At 39.4% G+C, this 16,746-nt stretch overlaps 1 protein-coding gene across 1 annotated transcript in view; it reads left to right on the top strand.

The window, feature by feature from the left end:
• capn5b (calpain 5b) overlaps nt 1-11,902 on the top strand; it is a 45,259-nt gene extending 33,357 nt beyond the window's left edge. The window contains exons 5-12 of the mRNA XM_008282479.1: nt 989-1,182; nt 2,804-2,881; nt 4,964-5,159; nt 5,245-5,367; nt 5,456-5,652; nt 6,966-7,093; nt 8,928-9,058; nt 11,720-11,902. Coding sequence (XP_008280701.1) covers nt 989-1,182; nt 2,804-2,881; nt 4,964-5,159; nt 5,245-5,367; nt 5,456-5,652; nt 6,966-7,093; nt 8,928-9,058; nt 11,720-11,902 — 1,230 coding nt within the window. The remainder of the gene's footprint in view (nt 1-988; nt 1,183-2,803; nt 2,882-4,963; nt 5,160-5,244; nt 5,368-5,455; nt 5,653-6,965; nt 7,094-8,927; nt 9,059-11,719) is intronic.
• Nucleotides 11,903-16,746: the final 4,844 nt, after the last annotated feature.

Here is a 16,746-nt window from a genome sequence, read left to right as displayed (position 1 = left end):
ATAGAGACAGACAACCAAGCACACTCACATTCACACCTTCGGACAATTTAGAATCACCCATTAACCTCGGCATGTCTTTGGGCTGTGTGGGAGGAAGCCAGAGAACCTCCTGCTCAGGGAGAACGTACAAACTCCATGCAGAAAGATCCCAGGTGTCCTCACCAGGACATGAACCGGCGACCTTAGCTGCGAGGCAACAGTGCGAATCACTGCGCCACCTTGCAGCCCCTATTGGATATTGTTCCATCAATTTTACTTTGTTTCATGACAGGGGAGGCAAATAAAGTCTCATGTATCAACTATGTAATATTAGCACAAACAAAAAGCTCATTGTGTGTGGATTTCCAAGTAACAACCTGCATGTTTGCTTGGGTCAAGCTTTGATAAAAATGTGTATTTAATGTGCAATTTATAAAGCAACTACAAACTGAAACAGCAGATTTGGTTTCTCAAACATCTACTTATATATAATTTCCCAGGGAGCTGTTTCAGTCAACATCCACATGTTTTCATTTTAAAATGCATAACTTCTGCTACATTTCCACTGTGCATCCACACCACTTCTGAGGCTTAGGAGTTTTACAAGGGAGACTTTAGAAAATGCTATTGATCTCGGGGGTTGTGTTTTAATCTGGATGGGCAGAAACAGTTTGAGAACAAGGACATATATATCAGGGACATGTATATCACATTTTTCCTATAGCAAAAGCATTGCAGCTCCTGTGATTTGAATGTTGTAGTGATGCGTATTGTACACTCACATTTGATTATGTTTTCAATAAATTGGCTAGCCCTGCTTGCTTGTAACAAATCAGAAATTGCCACTTGGAGAGATCCTTGTAATTCTTTTTCCATGTAAACAGGTCCTGCTTAGCAACACTTGGAGACCTTTTGCGCAATATCTTTTCTTGTTCCTCAACTTAAACTTTGCATTCAGAGTTCCTGTCTGTTTTTAACCACTGAACCGTCCTGTTTTGCTGTTGTCCAGGCGACCACGATAGAAGACATGGAGGCTCGGCTGGACTGCGGTTTGGTCAAAGGCCACGCCTACGCCGTGACAGACGTACGGAAAGTGCGGCTAGGTCACGGACTGCTGGCCTTCTTTAAGTCGGAGAAGCTGCACATGATCCGTATGAGGAACCCCTGGGGGGAGAAGGAGTGGAGCGGCCCCTGGAGCGACAGGTAATCACAGCGCCACCTACAGACATGGATTAATCACTGCAGCTCCTAAATCCCAAATCTCATGAAAGATCATTGAGCTGTCCTCATCTGTCATTTCCAGTCTCACACAATTAGCTCTGAGTCAAATGTGGAACATTTCCAGAGCAAGACAAACAATGGATTCGTCCTGTAATATGTGACCTTGTTTTGACCCGCACCAATTTAACCAATTTCCCTAATGTAATTTTAAAACGTCGGAAGTGCGCCGCTCCCCTTAGTCCCTCAAAATTTGACACACTAGTTTCTAAGAGATTGCATGTGATGAATGAGCAAAAAGCAAAAGACTGAACAAAGACCAATCCATATATAAAGCCCACGACGTAGACAAGAAAGCAGCACAATGGGAGATGTCATGTAGACAATGAAAAATGGAAATGCAATCAAGCTAATGGGCCACAGAGCAAACAAGAATGACTAAATCCAGCCCTGTTGGCGCATTGCTTGTCTGTAGAGAGCACTGCTAGTGCTCCAGAAAACAGCTTCATACATCATATTTCAGTTTTAGTTTCTGCATAACTCCTTCATTTATGCAGCACTACGCTTCTTACAGGAATACATAAAACTGAGATAAAGTTACTCCCTCGACATCAGTGTCTTTGAATTGTTAGCTACCAGACTCTGTGAAACAAACAGGGAGGTGGTAAAGCTGGATAATAATGGAGTCTGAATTATTGATAGGGCTGAAAGAGAGACAGATGTTATTAAAGAGACGTGTCATCTCTCTTCTTTGGCCGTCATTCACTCACTGTCACTGAATAATTTATTCATGGTTTGATAAAACCTGTTACTGTAAATGGAGGCTGTTGAGACAGACTGTTGAGATGTGGACGTTTGTCAGTGAATTATAAACAGAGACGTAAACACAAAGCTAATGCATCCAGTAAATGCTTGTGTTTCCCCTGAGCAGTGAACACAGAATGGGCTTTGACGTTTAAGTATGATTCACAGTAACACACTACAAACTATTGTTTTCCAGCTGATGCTTTAACATAATGGATAGATGCATACATGATTTATGCGTCTGAACACGATACAGTTACTGAGAATGAAATTTTACATTTATAATTACTAAAACACTCTGCTAAATGTCCTACTGTAAATATATATATAATAATTAAAATATATTTAACCTGTTTCCATTTCACATCCTTAAGAAGCGATTTAGGGGTGAACCAAAATTACTGTCTCTATTTTTAGGCCCCAAATATTCACAATCACAGCATGCAGAGAGGTTAAGTTAGTTTTTATATGTTAAAGATTGATAATCAGTGAAAAAAATCATTGTATGCATTAATCCTCTTAAAACTGATAAATGGCTGGGTCAAAAATAGTAGTCTGTCATCAGCACACAGTTAGTCGGGATGGAACTATGTCTTCTCTTAATAGTTTACACACTGTGTACCACATCTGTACTTCTACCAGTAAAACAACAGGAGTTATGTCATGTTTGTCCATCTGCAGCTAAATTTCTCATGTAAAACTCCGATCTTATAAAACAGATCAAATTAAAGGTGAAGGTCTGCCATTAATATAAGCTTGTTTCAAATAAATCTTCCTGTTTGCTCTCATGTGTTTGTTGCAGTTCGGAGGAGTGGAACAAGGTGAGCAAGAGTGAGAGAGAGAAGCTGGGTGTCACTGTGCAGGACGATGGCGAGTTCTGGTGAGAACCACAAATGTACCGACAATCTTTTTGTTAATTTCCCTTTAAAACATATTGAATTATTATATAAGATTGTCTAAATGAGTCACGGGCTGCAAGGTGGGGCGGTGGTTAGCACCGTTGCCTTGCAGCAAGAAGGTCACTGGTTCGCGTCCCAGTGGGGACACCAGGATGTTTCTACGGGAAGTTTGCATGTTGTCCCCGTGCAGTGTGGATTCTTTTGGGGTTCTCTGGCTTCCTCCCACACAGTCCAAAAACATGTTGAGATTAATTGATGATTCTAAATTGTCTGTAGGTATGAATGTGAGTGTGCTTGGTTGTCTGTCTCTAAGTGTAGCCCTTTGATAGACTGACGACCTGTCCAGGGTGTCCCCTGCCTTTGCCCTAAGTCAGCTGGGATAGGCTCCAGCCCCCCCGCGACCCTCGTGAGGATTAAGCGGTGTATAGATGATGGATGGATGGGTGAATGAATGAGTAATGCTGCCCTGATTATCTAGAGGATCCTGAACTGATGCTCATGCAACATTATGAGCTGATCCTGCTGTTGGTATAGTTTGATATTTTGAGCTTTATTTTCTTCCTGGTGACATTTTGATGGTTTCATTTAAACCATTGTTATTGTCAGATTAATATAAAGCTATAGACTGTCGCTATTTAGCTTAGCAGAAAGACTAATTTAGAATAAACTATTAGACAGGCTCTGTCCAAAGGTACAAAAAAAAAAAAAAGTAAAGAAAAGTGTAAAAGCAACAATTTGTTTTTTTTTACATGGCCGCTATGAGCCAGACTATCTGTAAAGACGCCAGGGCAGCTGATGAAGAAATGCATATGCTTCAACACAAATCTTCATAGTCATGCATTTGTATTTCAGGACAGTAATGCTCAGACTTTGTGATTGACTTGACCTGGCTGTTGAAGTTTAAACTCAAGACATTTTGGGAGATTTGATTATTTTTCTCCTTGCCAAGATTTACAGGGTTCCAAAAATCTGTCAGCTACAAATAAACATTTTCATGGCTTGCATTGAAAAAGCCGACATTAGAATGCTCTATTTCAAACTAATTTCTGGTCTCATACCTGTCTGAGTTTTTCTGCAGTCACTGAGTGGAGGCTAGAGGCTGCCCAGTAGGGTCTACTGATACATGTGAGGCGTTTATAGAATGCTGGTGTATTGTAGCATCCATCTGCATGTGAGGCTTTCCAGGACCTCTGTAAATTTTAGCTTCAGTAAACAACTTGGTTTGCACTTTTTCCCTGTAAACTGTCTAAGTCTCTGCATGCACATTGGTCACGTTGCACCACTGAAGAAGTTTTGCCTATAAAATAGCTACAGAAGAGCTGCCTTTGACTAACTTCATGTTTCTGGTCATCTGTACGAAAATGAACAACAAAGCAGTTGTCTGCACCTATATTCCTATTTAGAGTCATTTATACAATATGTCAAGAAATGAACAATATTTATGTGTATGGGAACTCACTACAAAGTTTAGTATTGGAAGGATACCACTTGTTGTGCAGGTGTAGAACAGGTGGTTAGCTTAGCTTAGCAGGACTATTTCTACAGAGGTCAGTGCACATTTCAAAAACACTACATGTTCAAATGATTTTGATGATGTTTGTGGGTGGCTGTGGCTCAGGTGGTAGAGCGGTTGTCCTCTGATCGTAAGGTTGGTGGTTTGATCCCCGCCTCCTCCACAGTCAAAGTGTCCTTGGGCAAGACACTGAACCTGAACTTGCTCCCTATGGCAGGCAGCTCTGTTGCCATTGGTGTGTGAATGGGTGAATGAGAAAACATTGTAAAACGCTTTGAGTGCCGCTAAGGTAGAAAAGCACTATTTAAGTGCAGTCCATTTACCATTTATGATACTGTTATTAAAAATTCTGTTATTGTTTTTCAAAAACATCAAACTGTGTGTCAGCACCGTAAGTCCTTCTCTTCCTAAACATGTAACTGTTTGCTCTGTTCCTGGTTTCATTTCCTCTTTTTTTGCCTGTTCAAGGTCTTCTTCTTTCAAGCTTCTCCCTCTGGTTGGTATCCACTCTCTCCTGTCTCTTCTCTCCTCTTTCCCTGCCCTCTTGCAGGATGACATTTGACGACTTCTGCCAGTACTTCACTGACCTCATCCTGTGCCGCCTCATCAACACCTCCTACCTGAGCATCCACAAGACCTGGGAGGAGGAGGTGATGAGGGGCTCCTGGGTCCACCGCCAGGATCCCCTTCGCAACCGGTCTGGAGGCTGTATCAATCACAAGGCCACCTTCCTGCAGAACCCTCAGGTCGGTCCATATACATCTGTTGTTATTGAGGGGAGTGTGATCAGTGGTCACTTGTGACTCTGGTGTCTTTTTTTTCTTTTCCCAGTATGTGTTTGATGTGAAGAAGGTGGAGGATGAGGTGCTGATCTGCTTACAGCAGAAAGAGAAAAGAGCCACACCCAAAGAGGGCAAAGGGGAAAACCTTGCTATAGGCTTCGATATTCACCAGGTAGAAACACACACAGCAAGTTCCACCAACATTTAACAAATGAGTGAATAAGTCAGGCTGACAGATTTTTGCTGTTGTCATCGTATAGGTGGAGCTAAACCGGAAGTACCGTATGCACTCAGCCCAGCAGAAAGTAGCGGGCTCCATCTACATCAACTCACGTTGCGTCTTCCTCAGGAAGGAGCTGAAGGAGGGCCGCTACGTCATCATTCCCACAACCTTTGATCCCGGGCAGCAGGGCGACTTCCTGCTCCGTGTCTTCACTGATGTGCCTTCAGACTGCAAGTAAATGTCTGATAATACAGTTAAATAATAATACAGTTAAATAGAAAGTGTTGCATTTTGAACTTCATGAGTGGCAGTCCGTGTACACCCACGACAAAAAAAGTTTATTCGCAGAATTTCTAGCTCGTGGACTGTTCTACATTTTTAAAAATGCATTTTGGTTGGTACTTGGACATGCAGGTAGCATTTCAACAAGTTAATGTTCGTAGAGAGTTTTTATTGTCAGTACAACACATCTGAGTGCTGAGCTCTATAGCCTGCTTCAAGTTTGTCTCTCAAAAACTGACCAATTTCCGCAGCATTTACTACTAAGTGGTGCCACCTGTCAAGCAACACAACTGCAAGGATTTATGAAAAGTGGAATCACATAATGTACAAACTCTGTTACGCATCAACACCCACTTTGTGGACTGCGTTCAATGAGTGGGGATTAGGTTAACACTTGATGTCTTTATCACAGACTCCTGAAGCCTTACATGAACTTTATATGAGTACAAAATGAGCACTGTGGATTTTGCCTTTTTCATTTGAGTCATGTGAGAAAAGGATCTCTGACAGGTCAGTATGACAAGAAGGAGTAATTATAAAAAGCAAACACACTGTTCTGTGTGTGAGGTACAGAGATGGTGTAAGGGGAGATTTGTTCTTACAGCCAGACTGTTTGATTAGAAATTTAGGTTTTATTTTAGAATATGAACTCTTTGGGAGATTGTAATATTTCTATGTTTTTCCTGCTGTTTTTGGTGCATTGTGAAATGGCTTTAATTGTGTTATTTTGTTTACAAATAAGGAACTGTAAAGATGATTAGAACAAATGCTGAAGTTTGAAGAAAACAGACAGTTTTATAAAGACATTTCTGGTAAAAATGTTGACTCATTTACACTTTGAACTCAAAATGATTATGTATCCAGTATCCGTAAAAGTTCTAATTAACTGGTTTTAGTTTTCTGCAACTGAAAATAAAAGCACTGAGGTACTGAAATATACATGTACTGGTTTTTCTCCTGATCATTAGCTTAACCTAGAGTAGTATTATCAGTCACTTTCATTCATTTATGTTAGCTTAAGAGAAGAGTTATCGTCTGTGATATATGTTTGGGCCTGTACAATATTTTCAGTTTAATTACTGTTGATTGGTTTTGTCATTTCTTGCATCAGAGTAGTCAAAAGCAGCACAAACATCTTAATTTTTTGCTCTTACTTCTGCGATATAACTGTGGTAGTAGCAGAAACACACCTCACATTCCAGGATGAGTTGTTTGCGTAGGTGAGGTATTTTTATCTGAGAACATGTGCACTCTGTCTTTCCCAGAGAGCTGACTCTGGACGAGCCTCCTCAAACGTGTTGGACGGGGATGTGTGGCTACCCTCAGCTGGTCACTCAGGTCCATGTACTGAACGCTGAGGGTCTGCAGGGACAAGATTCCAATGGAGGTAGGAGTGGGGAGCAGCTGTATCCTTGCCTCACATTGAGTGCTGTGCTTTGTGTTTGCATGTCGATGATCTGTAAACTCCTGTAAAAACCCACAGAGCTGCACTGCCTCAACCCCAAAAAGAAAAGACTGCTGAGCCAAACGCAAGGTACTACAGTACGACTTACTGAAATAGTTTAGTTATTTAGTTCTTGCCTACAGTTCACAAGAGTTTCCCCTTAAATCGCTCACTGTCTGTGTACTAACTGCTGTAACTCCCACAAGTCAAATTTAAAGCCACAATGTGGAAACTCTTATGTAATTAGAGCATTTTTCTTCATATTCTGATGCTGTAAGGTAAAAAATTTTTTAGACAATTCGAATGAAGACCGGTGCAGAGTTTGTATTTATTCTGTATTCTAAGGTCAGATCCTCATGCTCACTTTCTCACTGTCCACAGGATGGCAGCAAAGTCAGAAATGTTCATATCCTCCACACTGTGGCTTTAAAAAGTCCTCCTTTCTTTTACCTAAAGTAATTGTACAAATACAAATACAACAATGTAAAAACTCATTTTGAAACAAAAGTCCTTTATTCCAAAGTAAAAACAAAATGCACTTAAACCAATTAAAAGTACTTATTCTGCAGCAAAATGTCCTCTGTTTCTCATTATTAATAATCAGTTTGACATTATCAGAATATAGAGAACAGAGAACATTTTATTGCTGAAGGTGCTCAAGGTAGAGCTTGTTTTAACCATTTTAAGTATAGTTAAATAGTTTATTCCAGTGGGATAGATACATTTGAGAAGTCTTGAGATGAATAATAAGGGAAAATGTCTCAATGTTCTTTGCTTTTTTGAACAATATTATATGCTTTTACCTTTTGGAGCCTCAGGCAGTCATTTAAAAAAATTATTCAAAAAGTGTAGAATGAAAATGTCTCTTTGTTTGTCATTTGAAGTGTCCTACCAGACAGATTATTTTCAAAAAAGGCCCCAAAAGTTGGAAATTATAGTTTAATCTTTAACAACATAGTGTTTCTCTATTAATTTTTTTATCATAGTTTTTTGTACAATCTGTAATTGCACAGTAATTACTAACTACAGCTGCAAGATAAATGCAGGAAACACAACAATATTTTCCTATGAAATGTACTTTAGAATAGGGTAGCACAAAATGATGTAGTGCCCAATTACTGTACTTAAATAGATGAGAGAGTTTCTCAAAATTGATGATCGCAAGTGAAGAGATCTGTTTTAAAATGAGCTTGGAAAAAAAATGAAAACCACTTTTTAGTAGTGTGCTTTTTTTTTTCTTTTATAGTCATCATTCTTCATTTGATGCACCTGAATTGAAGACTTAAGTAATTTAAGCAAAAATGCAAACCAGTACAGACTAATATTGGCTGTTGTTTGAGCTCACTGGCACATTGATGAACTCACATTGTCTGAAACAGCTAATTATTAAGTCAGTTTGAATTTGAATTGCATCCCTTAACTTAAAAAAAAAAAGCCAAACATGATTATTTTCTAGCATCTCAACTGTAAGAAATTCAATCACATATGACACTTTCAGGTTTTAGGCTATTGGACAGATAATTAAAGAAGCAAGACGATGCAAATCTAACCTGTGGGAATGTTTGATGGGATTTTTTTTTTTTTACAATTTTTTGACATTTTATATATTAAATGATGAATCAACAAATAATCAGTAGATTGATCAGCCATGATAACTTCACAGTGTGCTGTTTTATAAATAATTCTTCACCTAATTAACCCATACAGACACTGCCCTACACAAACCACATTCATGTACAATATATTGATTTAGAGGTTGTGTTTTTTTCTCCCACAGCCGTAGATCCCTACGTGATCATCACCTGTGAAGGAGAGAGGGTTCGTTCACCAGTTCATAAGGACACACGGTGCCCAAACTTTGACATCAAAGGCCTGTTTTACCGCAAGAAACCCAAGGAAGGAATCCACATTGAGGTGAGCTGTCACTCTGTAGTATTCCCCCTGTAGGCTGCTTGTGCAGCAACATCTGGCTGAATAATACAGTCCTGATTCCACCAAAGTGTTACGGCTACATTCTATGCGTAGCAGCTGTTAGACATCAACGGTAGTGAGAAAAATAATTGTCTTGATTTTGTGAGACTTTTTCTTCCCCCAAAAAGAATGAAAAAAAATTCAACCACCCACTTCTTTCCTAAAAGGCTAAACACACGAAGAAAGCAAAAATTCATTAGCATGATCTTCTAAAACTGAGCCACGCTGCCTCCAACAGGAGCACTGCAATCCGCTTGTTTTTGATTTTTACTTTGGAATGACAGCTGAAGCACTTCTGAACAAACAACCTAAATTTCAAATCAACACTATATGTTTTTAATGTCCTATAATGACATCTAGATCTTCCGCATCAGCTGAGAAACTACATTTTCTTTAGCTGTATCATTGTTTACAGAACAATGCAGAAAAACAGGCTGCAAACTTAACAAACTGAGGGCAAAGCAACTCAGACGCTGGTAGAACAACCTCCTCCTAACATATCAGTTGATATGTTAAAACATAATATGAAGCATTTATGTTAATGAAAAGATAAACGAAAGCGGGAACCACAAGCACATGAGACATACAGTGCTGTAAAAAATATTCACCACCCTTGAAAGTTTCCTTCTTTTATTGCTTTTCAATATTGAATCATGGTCAATTTGGCTTTTTTTTTTTTACAAGAACTTATTGCTTATTTTACATTTTATGTTTTTAATTTATTTGATATTACTTTACAGAAATCTATCAAGAGTCTTTTTTTGTACATTCTTCTCAAAAAATTAAACTGACCATGATTCAATGTTTAAAAGCAATTAAAGGGAAAAACTTTCAAGGGGGTTAAATACTTATTACATTCACTGCATACAAGTGCAGAAAAGTGGCGCTAACTGCTGGATTAGTTTGGGTTAATGGTTGAGTCTAGAGGCTGCTCCAACACTCTATTACACATTATTCTTCAGTATTCTTTATTTCTCTCTGTGCGCTTTTGTCACAAAGAAGTGAGGCTGCTGAGGAAATTTACAGAATATCCATAACTAATCAGTTACAGGCTCAATATGTGGCAATATGTGTTGGACAGTGTACTTGTTAGGAGAATTATCGTTGGTAATGTGATGTTACAGTCACTCAATCAGAGCTATGAAATCGTGTTATTTGTAACACAGTGAAAAGAGACAAGAGTGAGCATTAGGGCTGAGAAATCGTCTGTATTTTATAGTTATATTGTCACAAAGCAGTGGAGAGAGAAAGTCTATGACTTTGTCGACTCGATCTCTCTCTAATTGCAAACATGAGAAACTTGTTTTGCTGTATAATTGTAAAGACAAGTCAGCACCAAATTAATCCACATATTTTTTTCTTTGCTTGCAAAAGCCATGAAAAGACTGAAACCAGCAATGAAATAATCCTACTAACAAGTCGTGGCTGTGCGTCCAGATCCAGGGTGCCATTTAGTTCCATTAAAAACACATCATTGGGCGTCACTGCTACAGGATGACATGCGTCTTCATTATGAAGACTACTGGTGCTATAATTTATTCAGGAACAGCTCTACGGACTAATAACGTTAATCAGTTCTGCGAGCTCTGGAGAGTAGTTCACAATGAGACAGATTGAAAATTGATGGCTTTTAATTAATGATCATCAGCGGCATTCCTTAAATGCAGCCGGGGAAAAAATTGGCGTTCCTGTCTTGGATTGTCACTTGAACATGTCAGTGAATTGTCAAACTGATGGGCACAATCAGCAGTCTGACTTTCCTAGCAAGCACCTGTTCAATCCTCTTTGCCTTCTCCAAAATGTGTAAAATCTGTAAGTCCCTCTGTATTGAACTGACTAGGATATGTACACTCGTGTAAGAGTACAAATGACAGTCATCCCCCAGTATACATTCTGGAAAAGAAAAAGAAATTTACAAGGTATAGAAAGACAAGCATGGAAAAAAAATAAAATACAAGTAGCAAAATATCTGTAGTATCAAGATTCTTTTCTTTTCTTCCTGTGTCCGTGACACCTTTGAACAATTGGAACAATGTTGATTCCTGTTTTTTTTCATTTTGTAAAATAAGTCATCAAATGTTTTTTTTTTTTCCTTTTTAATGATTTATGCCATTATAACTGCATCATACTGCACAGAACACACATTTTTGTAGTTCTGTGTACTTCTTGTCATGATTGTTTCCATAGAGGTGCAGGACTTTATGTTGCAATGAAAAATGAGCTCACAGTGAGTAAAAATGTGACAGGAGCAGAAAACACCCAGAAACCACTTGGTGTTTTGGAGGTTAAACATTTTATGAAATACAGTTTGAAAAAGTTTGAAACAACTTCCCCAAAGAAAGTTACTCCTGTGTAAATACTTAAACACTTGGGACTCTATCTATCTATCTATCTATCTATCTATCTATCTATCTATCTATCTATCTATCTATCTATCTATCTATCTATCTATCTAACTAACTAACTGTCGCTGCCTTTATTTTCTGGTGTATTTTCTCCTGTGTTTTCTCTTTTGTGCTTATTGCCTTTTGTCTTTTCTCTCTTTTTCTGCCTTCCCTCTTTTTTCTCTTGGATCTCTGCCTTCCTCCCACGAGCGGCGAACAGATCTACAACAAGAACATGATCGTGGACACCTTCCTGGGTCAGGTGATCTTGTTCAGCGACCCCAACGAGCGTCAGGAGCAGCACACGCTTCACCTGCGCGACAAGGGCAGTCGCCAGGACAACGACCTGCCGGGCACGCTCACTGTGCGCCTCATCACTTCCACCACGCTCACCAACATCTGACGTGATCGCTCGTCCGATTATAACGATCAACCCCTCAAGGTGGCGTCCGAATTGCGCCCACTGCTCATTCTCACCGTTCATCTTTCAGCCACAGCGGGAGCTCACTGTGTCTTTTTTCTGCTGCTTGTGCTCTCTTTTTGTGTCTCTTTTCGTTCTCCCTTTTTTCTTTTGCCGCAGTGTTCAATTTCGGCTTTGTTATATTGGGGGGGGGGGATTTGAAAGCCTGCCTCTATTTATCTGGATGGATAGACAATATTGGGGGTTTGTATAGACTATCTTTGAACACATTCCTGCCAAAATTGTTGATTAATTTAGAATTTGCATCAGGATATTTGTTCTTAAAGTAGGCTTCATGCAGGTTTTGTAGCCAGAATCTCCATCAGCAACAACTGAGCTACACAGAAAAAAAAGTTTGATCAAGTCAGTTGTTGCTCTGATCAGCTGTTTTGCATATTGTGATATTCAGACACACACACACACACGTACATATATATACATGCACATACAAAACATATGCAGACATTTCTGCACACTTCATGCATGTGCCAATGTTTCCAAGGGCTATGCATTGCCTTAAGGCTGAGTCTGTCTCTCCACCTTGAGGAGATGGGGGGTTATGTTAAATACTTTTATCTTCTCCATCAGCTGTTCTCAGTGTTAGCACAGCCTTCGTTTCTGTTTCCTAACGTCTGCAGTACACCCTGCTTTTTGCCATAGTTCTGTCAGCTTCTGTCTCCTATATATTGACATCATGTATACTCTTTTATATCTGTGGATAATCCTCCCACCCAGTCGGCCCACCCAGACACCTCAAGTCTTCAGCAGTTTGCCGGTGCTTTGGAGAGCATGCAGCACTGTCTGTCACTTTTTACTGTGGACTTTACAAACGAAAGGCCAACAGCAGCTATTCTCTCCTTCTACTGAGAGCTTTTCTGTGTTGTTCTGTGAGCACGCTCATGTGTGAAGTCCTGCCTCCCGTCTTCCATCACTACTACCATCTGAAACTCCCCGAAAACGCTTTCTGCCGGTTGCTATGGACGATCTTTAAACTGCATGGCTTGAAAAAAAAACTAAACTCTCTGCCTGTGCTGCACATCTCTCCAGTCGTAGCTTAGCAGCCGGTGCTTTCTGATAGTGCTACCCTTCCTCCTTTTGATCCCCCCACCTCCATGCCTATACCTTTCCAGTCTAGCGGAGTGCAAAGATTCACCCTGACATAAATCAAGTGCTTTATGGGACCAAAGACGAGCCAGGCCCTCCCGCTCTCTTAGTCCCTTTCAGACCGGCCTGGCTTGGCCTGGCCCGAGCCTAGCTACAAACCACCACCCCCTGTGCCACTTCATCTCTTAACGGCAACACCACTGCCTGACGCTTTCTCTGACTTAAGTCTGCTGGCCCGAGCCAAAGACTCGCGCCGCATGATCCAGAAGACAGCAGCTGTGCTTCTGCTGTTGGCACAGAACAGGCGTGAGTGTGTGTCTGTGTGCGACAGTGAGGTTGTGTGTCTGTGTCCTGCTAGTTTCAGCGTTGCTCTGAGTTCGTGCGAGTGCTTGGGTGAATGTGTATCCATGTTGTATCTGGAAGAAGAGGATTTACTGAGAAAAGGTGTGCACCAAACAGAAAAGAGCCCTTCAGGGGGAAACACACCTTGCACTTTATTTCGTTCTAAGGGGTAAAAAGACCCTTGAGGACGACAGAAACAGGAGTGCTAGCAGAGGAGACATCCTGCCAAACAATCTGTGCCATCGCCTTGGTCCTGGCTTTGCCTCCACAGCAGGAAAACAGCATGGATGAACTGTTGATTTCAGATGGTTTTGCTTATTGAACCACCACTGGTACAATGTAATCTATCTCTGATGAACCATGACATTTCTTGCAAAGATCATGTGACCATCCAATCTGACTTTTCAGCACCCAGCGGGCTTTTTGTGACAGGAGCCCAGACAGAAAATCAAAACCTGTGTTTCATTTATTCAAAAGTGCAATCCAAGTTTTTTATAAATTTTTGTTTGTGACTTAGTCTTTTTTCCTTGTGTTTCATAACAAGAATTAAAAATGTAAGTTACTGTCATCAAGATGTTTCCTTTGAATGTAAGACAAACAGTTAGTGGACTAATTTCTCAAACTATCAAGTCCTGTTTCCTAATTTTTCAGCGCCTTTTTTCCATTACTTGAACTGTCACACATGGCATTTAATTGGTCACACATCTTTGTGTACAGCATCTTTATAAATGTGTCTTGCATGGGTTATTTTTCAATATGTTCATGGCCTTGTATTGTACTGTTCAATTGTTACTATATATATTTATTCTTTCGATCTCAAAAGTCTTGGAAATGCTAGGTTTGAGCATGTCTACACTAATGCACCTCATGTCCGTCTGATCATATCAACCGGTTTGAAACAGTTATGTCTTGTATTATAGTAATGCATTCATAATGCCTCTAGCATCGGTGAATATTAGCAGCAGTTGTTGACTACTATTTAGGTGCTATTTAACTTCTCTGTGCTCTTTTGTTGTTTTCAGTCTGACAGAAAGTGAGAGCAAAGTAACACAAGACTGAATTTAAAACAGCTAGTGTTAGAAATTGTGGTGCCAAGCAAAGTAAGATTAAACAAGCTGGTCATTTTAATTTGCAAATCATGTGGGAAAAGAAAGAAGCCCGTTTCCCTTTCTCATTAAGTACCGTTGAAGTGTCCTTGTGCAAGGCACTGACGTCTGAACTATAGTTACAATAGTTAGCTGTGTAAATCTGCCTCTTGTACATCCCTGGTTCCTCCAGCTCAATACTGTGAATATGTTCAAAATCAGCTTAAAATAGCTGAGTGATGACTAAAGGGTTTATAGTGAGAGATTATTAGTGCCAAAGGTGAAGGTTGGCTACATGGATGTGGTGAAACTGACCGTTGCAGTTTTTGCAAGCTGCAGAACTAAGCATCAGATTTCCCCAAAATGAACATCTTTAACTAAAACTTACTTTTGTTGTGAAGGTATTTCCAGAATTTTTAAAGACTCAGCGAACCATCTGGATGAACAAATATTTAGTTTCTTGCACAGTTTTTGACCAATGTGAAGACGAATGAGTGTGTCACATGTATTAGTCTATATTGATGTTGCCATTTATTTTGAATTTAAAAAAAAACTAAATGATGTGTTGAAGAACAACTTCTGGATAGGAAATACTGTCTAGTCACAACTTTAAAAAGTTTCTCTATGAATCTCGTCTGTGTCTCTAAGTTACACATTTAGCAGATTTTGTTTCCATGAAAATAATCCCTTCCTGCCTTAAAATACCTGAGATATACCTCTATACCGTTGCTTGCTCTAGACTGTGTGGCTCCACGAAGTTCCCTCTTCTTTGTATATTCACCTATTTCCAGTCACTGTAGCTCAAGCACACCAGCTCACCTGCAACCCTGCAAATTAGACAGAATTGATTCCTTAGATGTCTTATGTATAAACCCTTTCAAAAGTCTGAATTGAGCTTTTCAAGAGTGTCAGTGCACTGCAGTTTCAAGTGATTTCAAATGCTCAGCCATGGTTTTGACTGCTTTTTTCGCTCATGGTGTTTCTGCTAGCATCTTTAAAGAAAAAACACCATGGGTATGTTTTTCACCATGTTGTTTGTTATTATTTTTCATTGAAATTATTGGAAGAGTCTTTAAAGATTCTGGAAATACCTTCACATTTTTTAAAAATATTAATGTTGTGGATATTAACAAGATTTCAAAATTTTTGTTTTTCCAGAAACAGGCTTAGCTCTGTGACTGGAATACAGCAGCAATATGTGAAAGGCAAAAATTGTGGCACTGGCTTCAGCTCCAACCAGACAAATGCCCTCCTATATCCTGCGCCCGAGTTGCTGTGACAGGCAGGAGTTATCATCTGTAACCCAGATTTAATTCAAAGGGTAACAAACAGATAAACCACATGGGGCCCAGTTTGCCCATATGGTCTCTTGTACCCTCCATCATCATCCTTGCTTCCTGTAGGCTGACTCAAAATGCATCACTTGGAGCCCAACAGTACCCCATAGCAGCCCATAATTCCCATAGATTAAACCAGTATTGAGCAGATGTCTTTATTATTGCATTAAGCTGTATGTTAAACAGTTATCAGCTAGCTGTGTAGCACCAACTGAGCTAGTAGCCAACTTTGGAAACTCTTTTTTTAATGTAAGCACAATGTCCAGACAACACGTGGACTTGAAAACCACACATTGGTGTTCACAAAAACTTAAAAGATAAATAATACAGTAAAAGTTGCAGCTTGTCACCAAACTACATTGGGTCATCACTGACATATTATAGTATATCGCAGTTTATAGTATTTTATGTTTCTTTATATTTGCATAGATGCTGATTGGAATGTTAAAAAATCCACATAATAGCTTTGCATTATTCATATCATGTTACAAAGAGAAAACTTTGGGTTGATAGCTACTATGTGGTACATTCATGAATGCCAGTTGTAATTTTCGTCAGTGTTACAGTTATATTTGTGCCATTTTAATACCCATGAAAAGGTAAAGTAAGTATTATTTTTTATTGGAAACTGTTCCTTATTAGCCATTTAAATTTTTGTGGTATAATTCTATTTTTATTTCCATACATACAGAGAACAAAACAATACCAAAAGAAAACATTACGATTAAGTAACAATGAGAAGCAGTTAGAAGCACACAAGGTCACTTTAAACTGTTGTCATTTTGCATATAGAGTAGCTGATATAATCCCATTTGCAGATGTTTCTTTTTACCTTAAATTCAGCTGTTCGTTGAACAACAATCAGCTAGACATGTAGCATCTAGTGAGCTTGTTGTCTACATTATAATTTATTCATTAA

Source organism: Stegastes partitus, unplaced genomic scaffold, assembly GCF_000690725.1.
Source record: "Stegastes partitus isolate 25-593 unplaced genomic scaffold, Stegastes_partitus-1.0.2 Scaffold273, whole genome shotgun sequence".
In the NCBI taxonomy this organism is placed as follows: domain Eukaryota; kingdom Metazoa; phylum Chordata; class Actinopteri; family Pomacentridae; genus Stegastes; species Stegastes partitus.
This window is presented reverse-complemented; position numbering and strand designations above follow the sequence as displayed.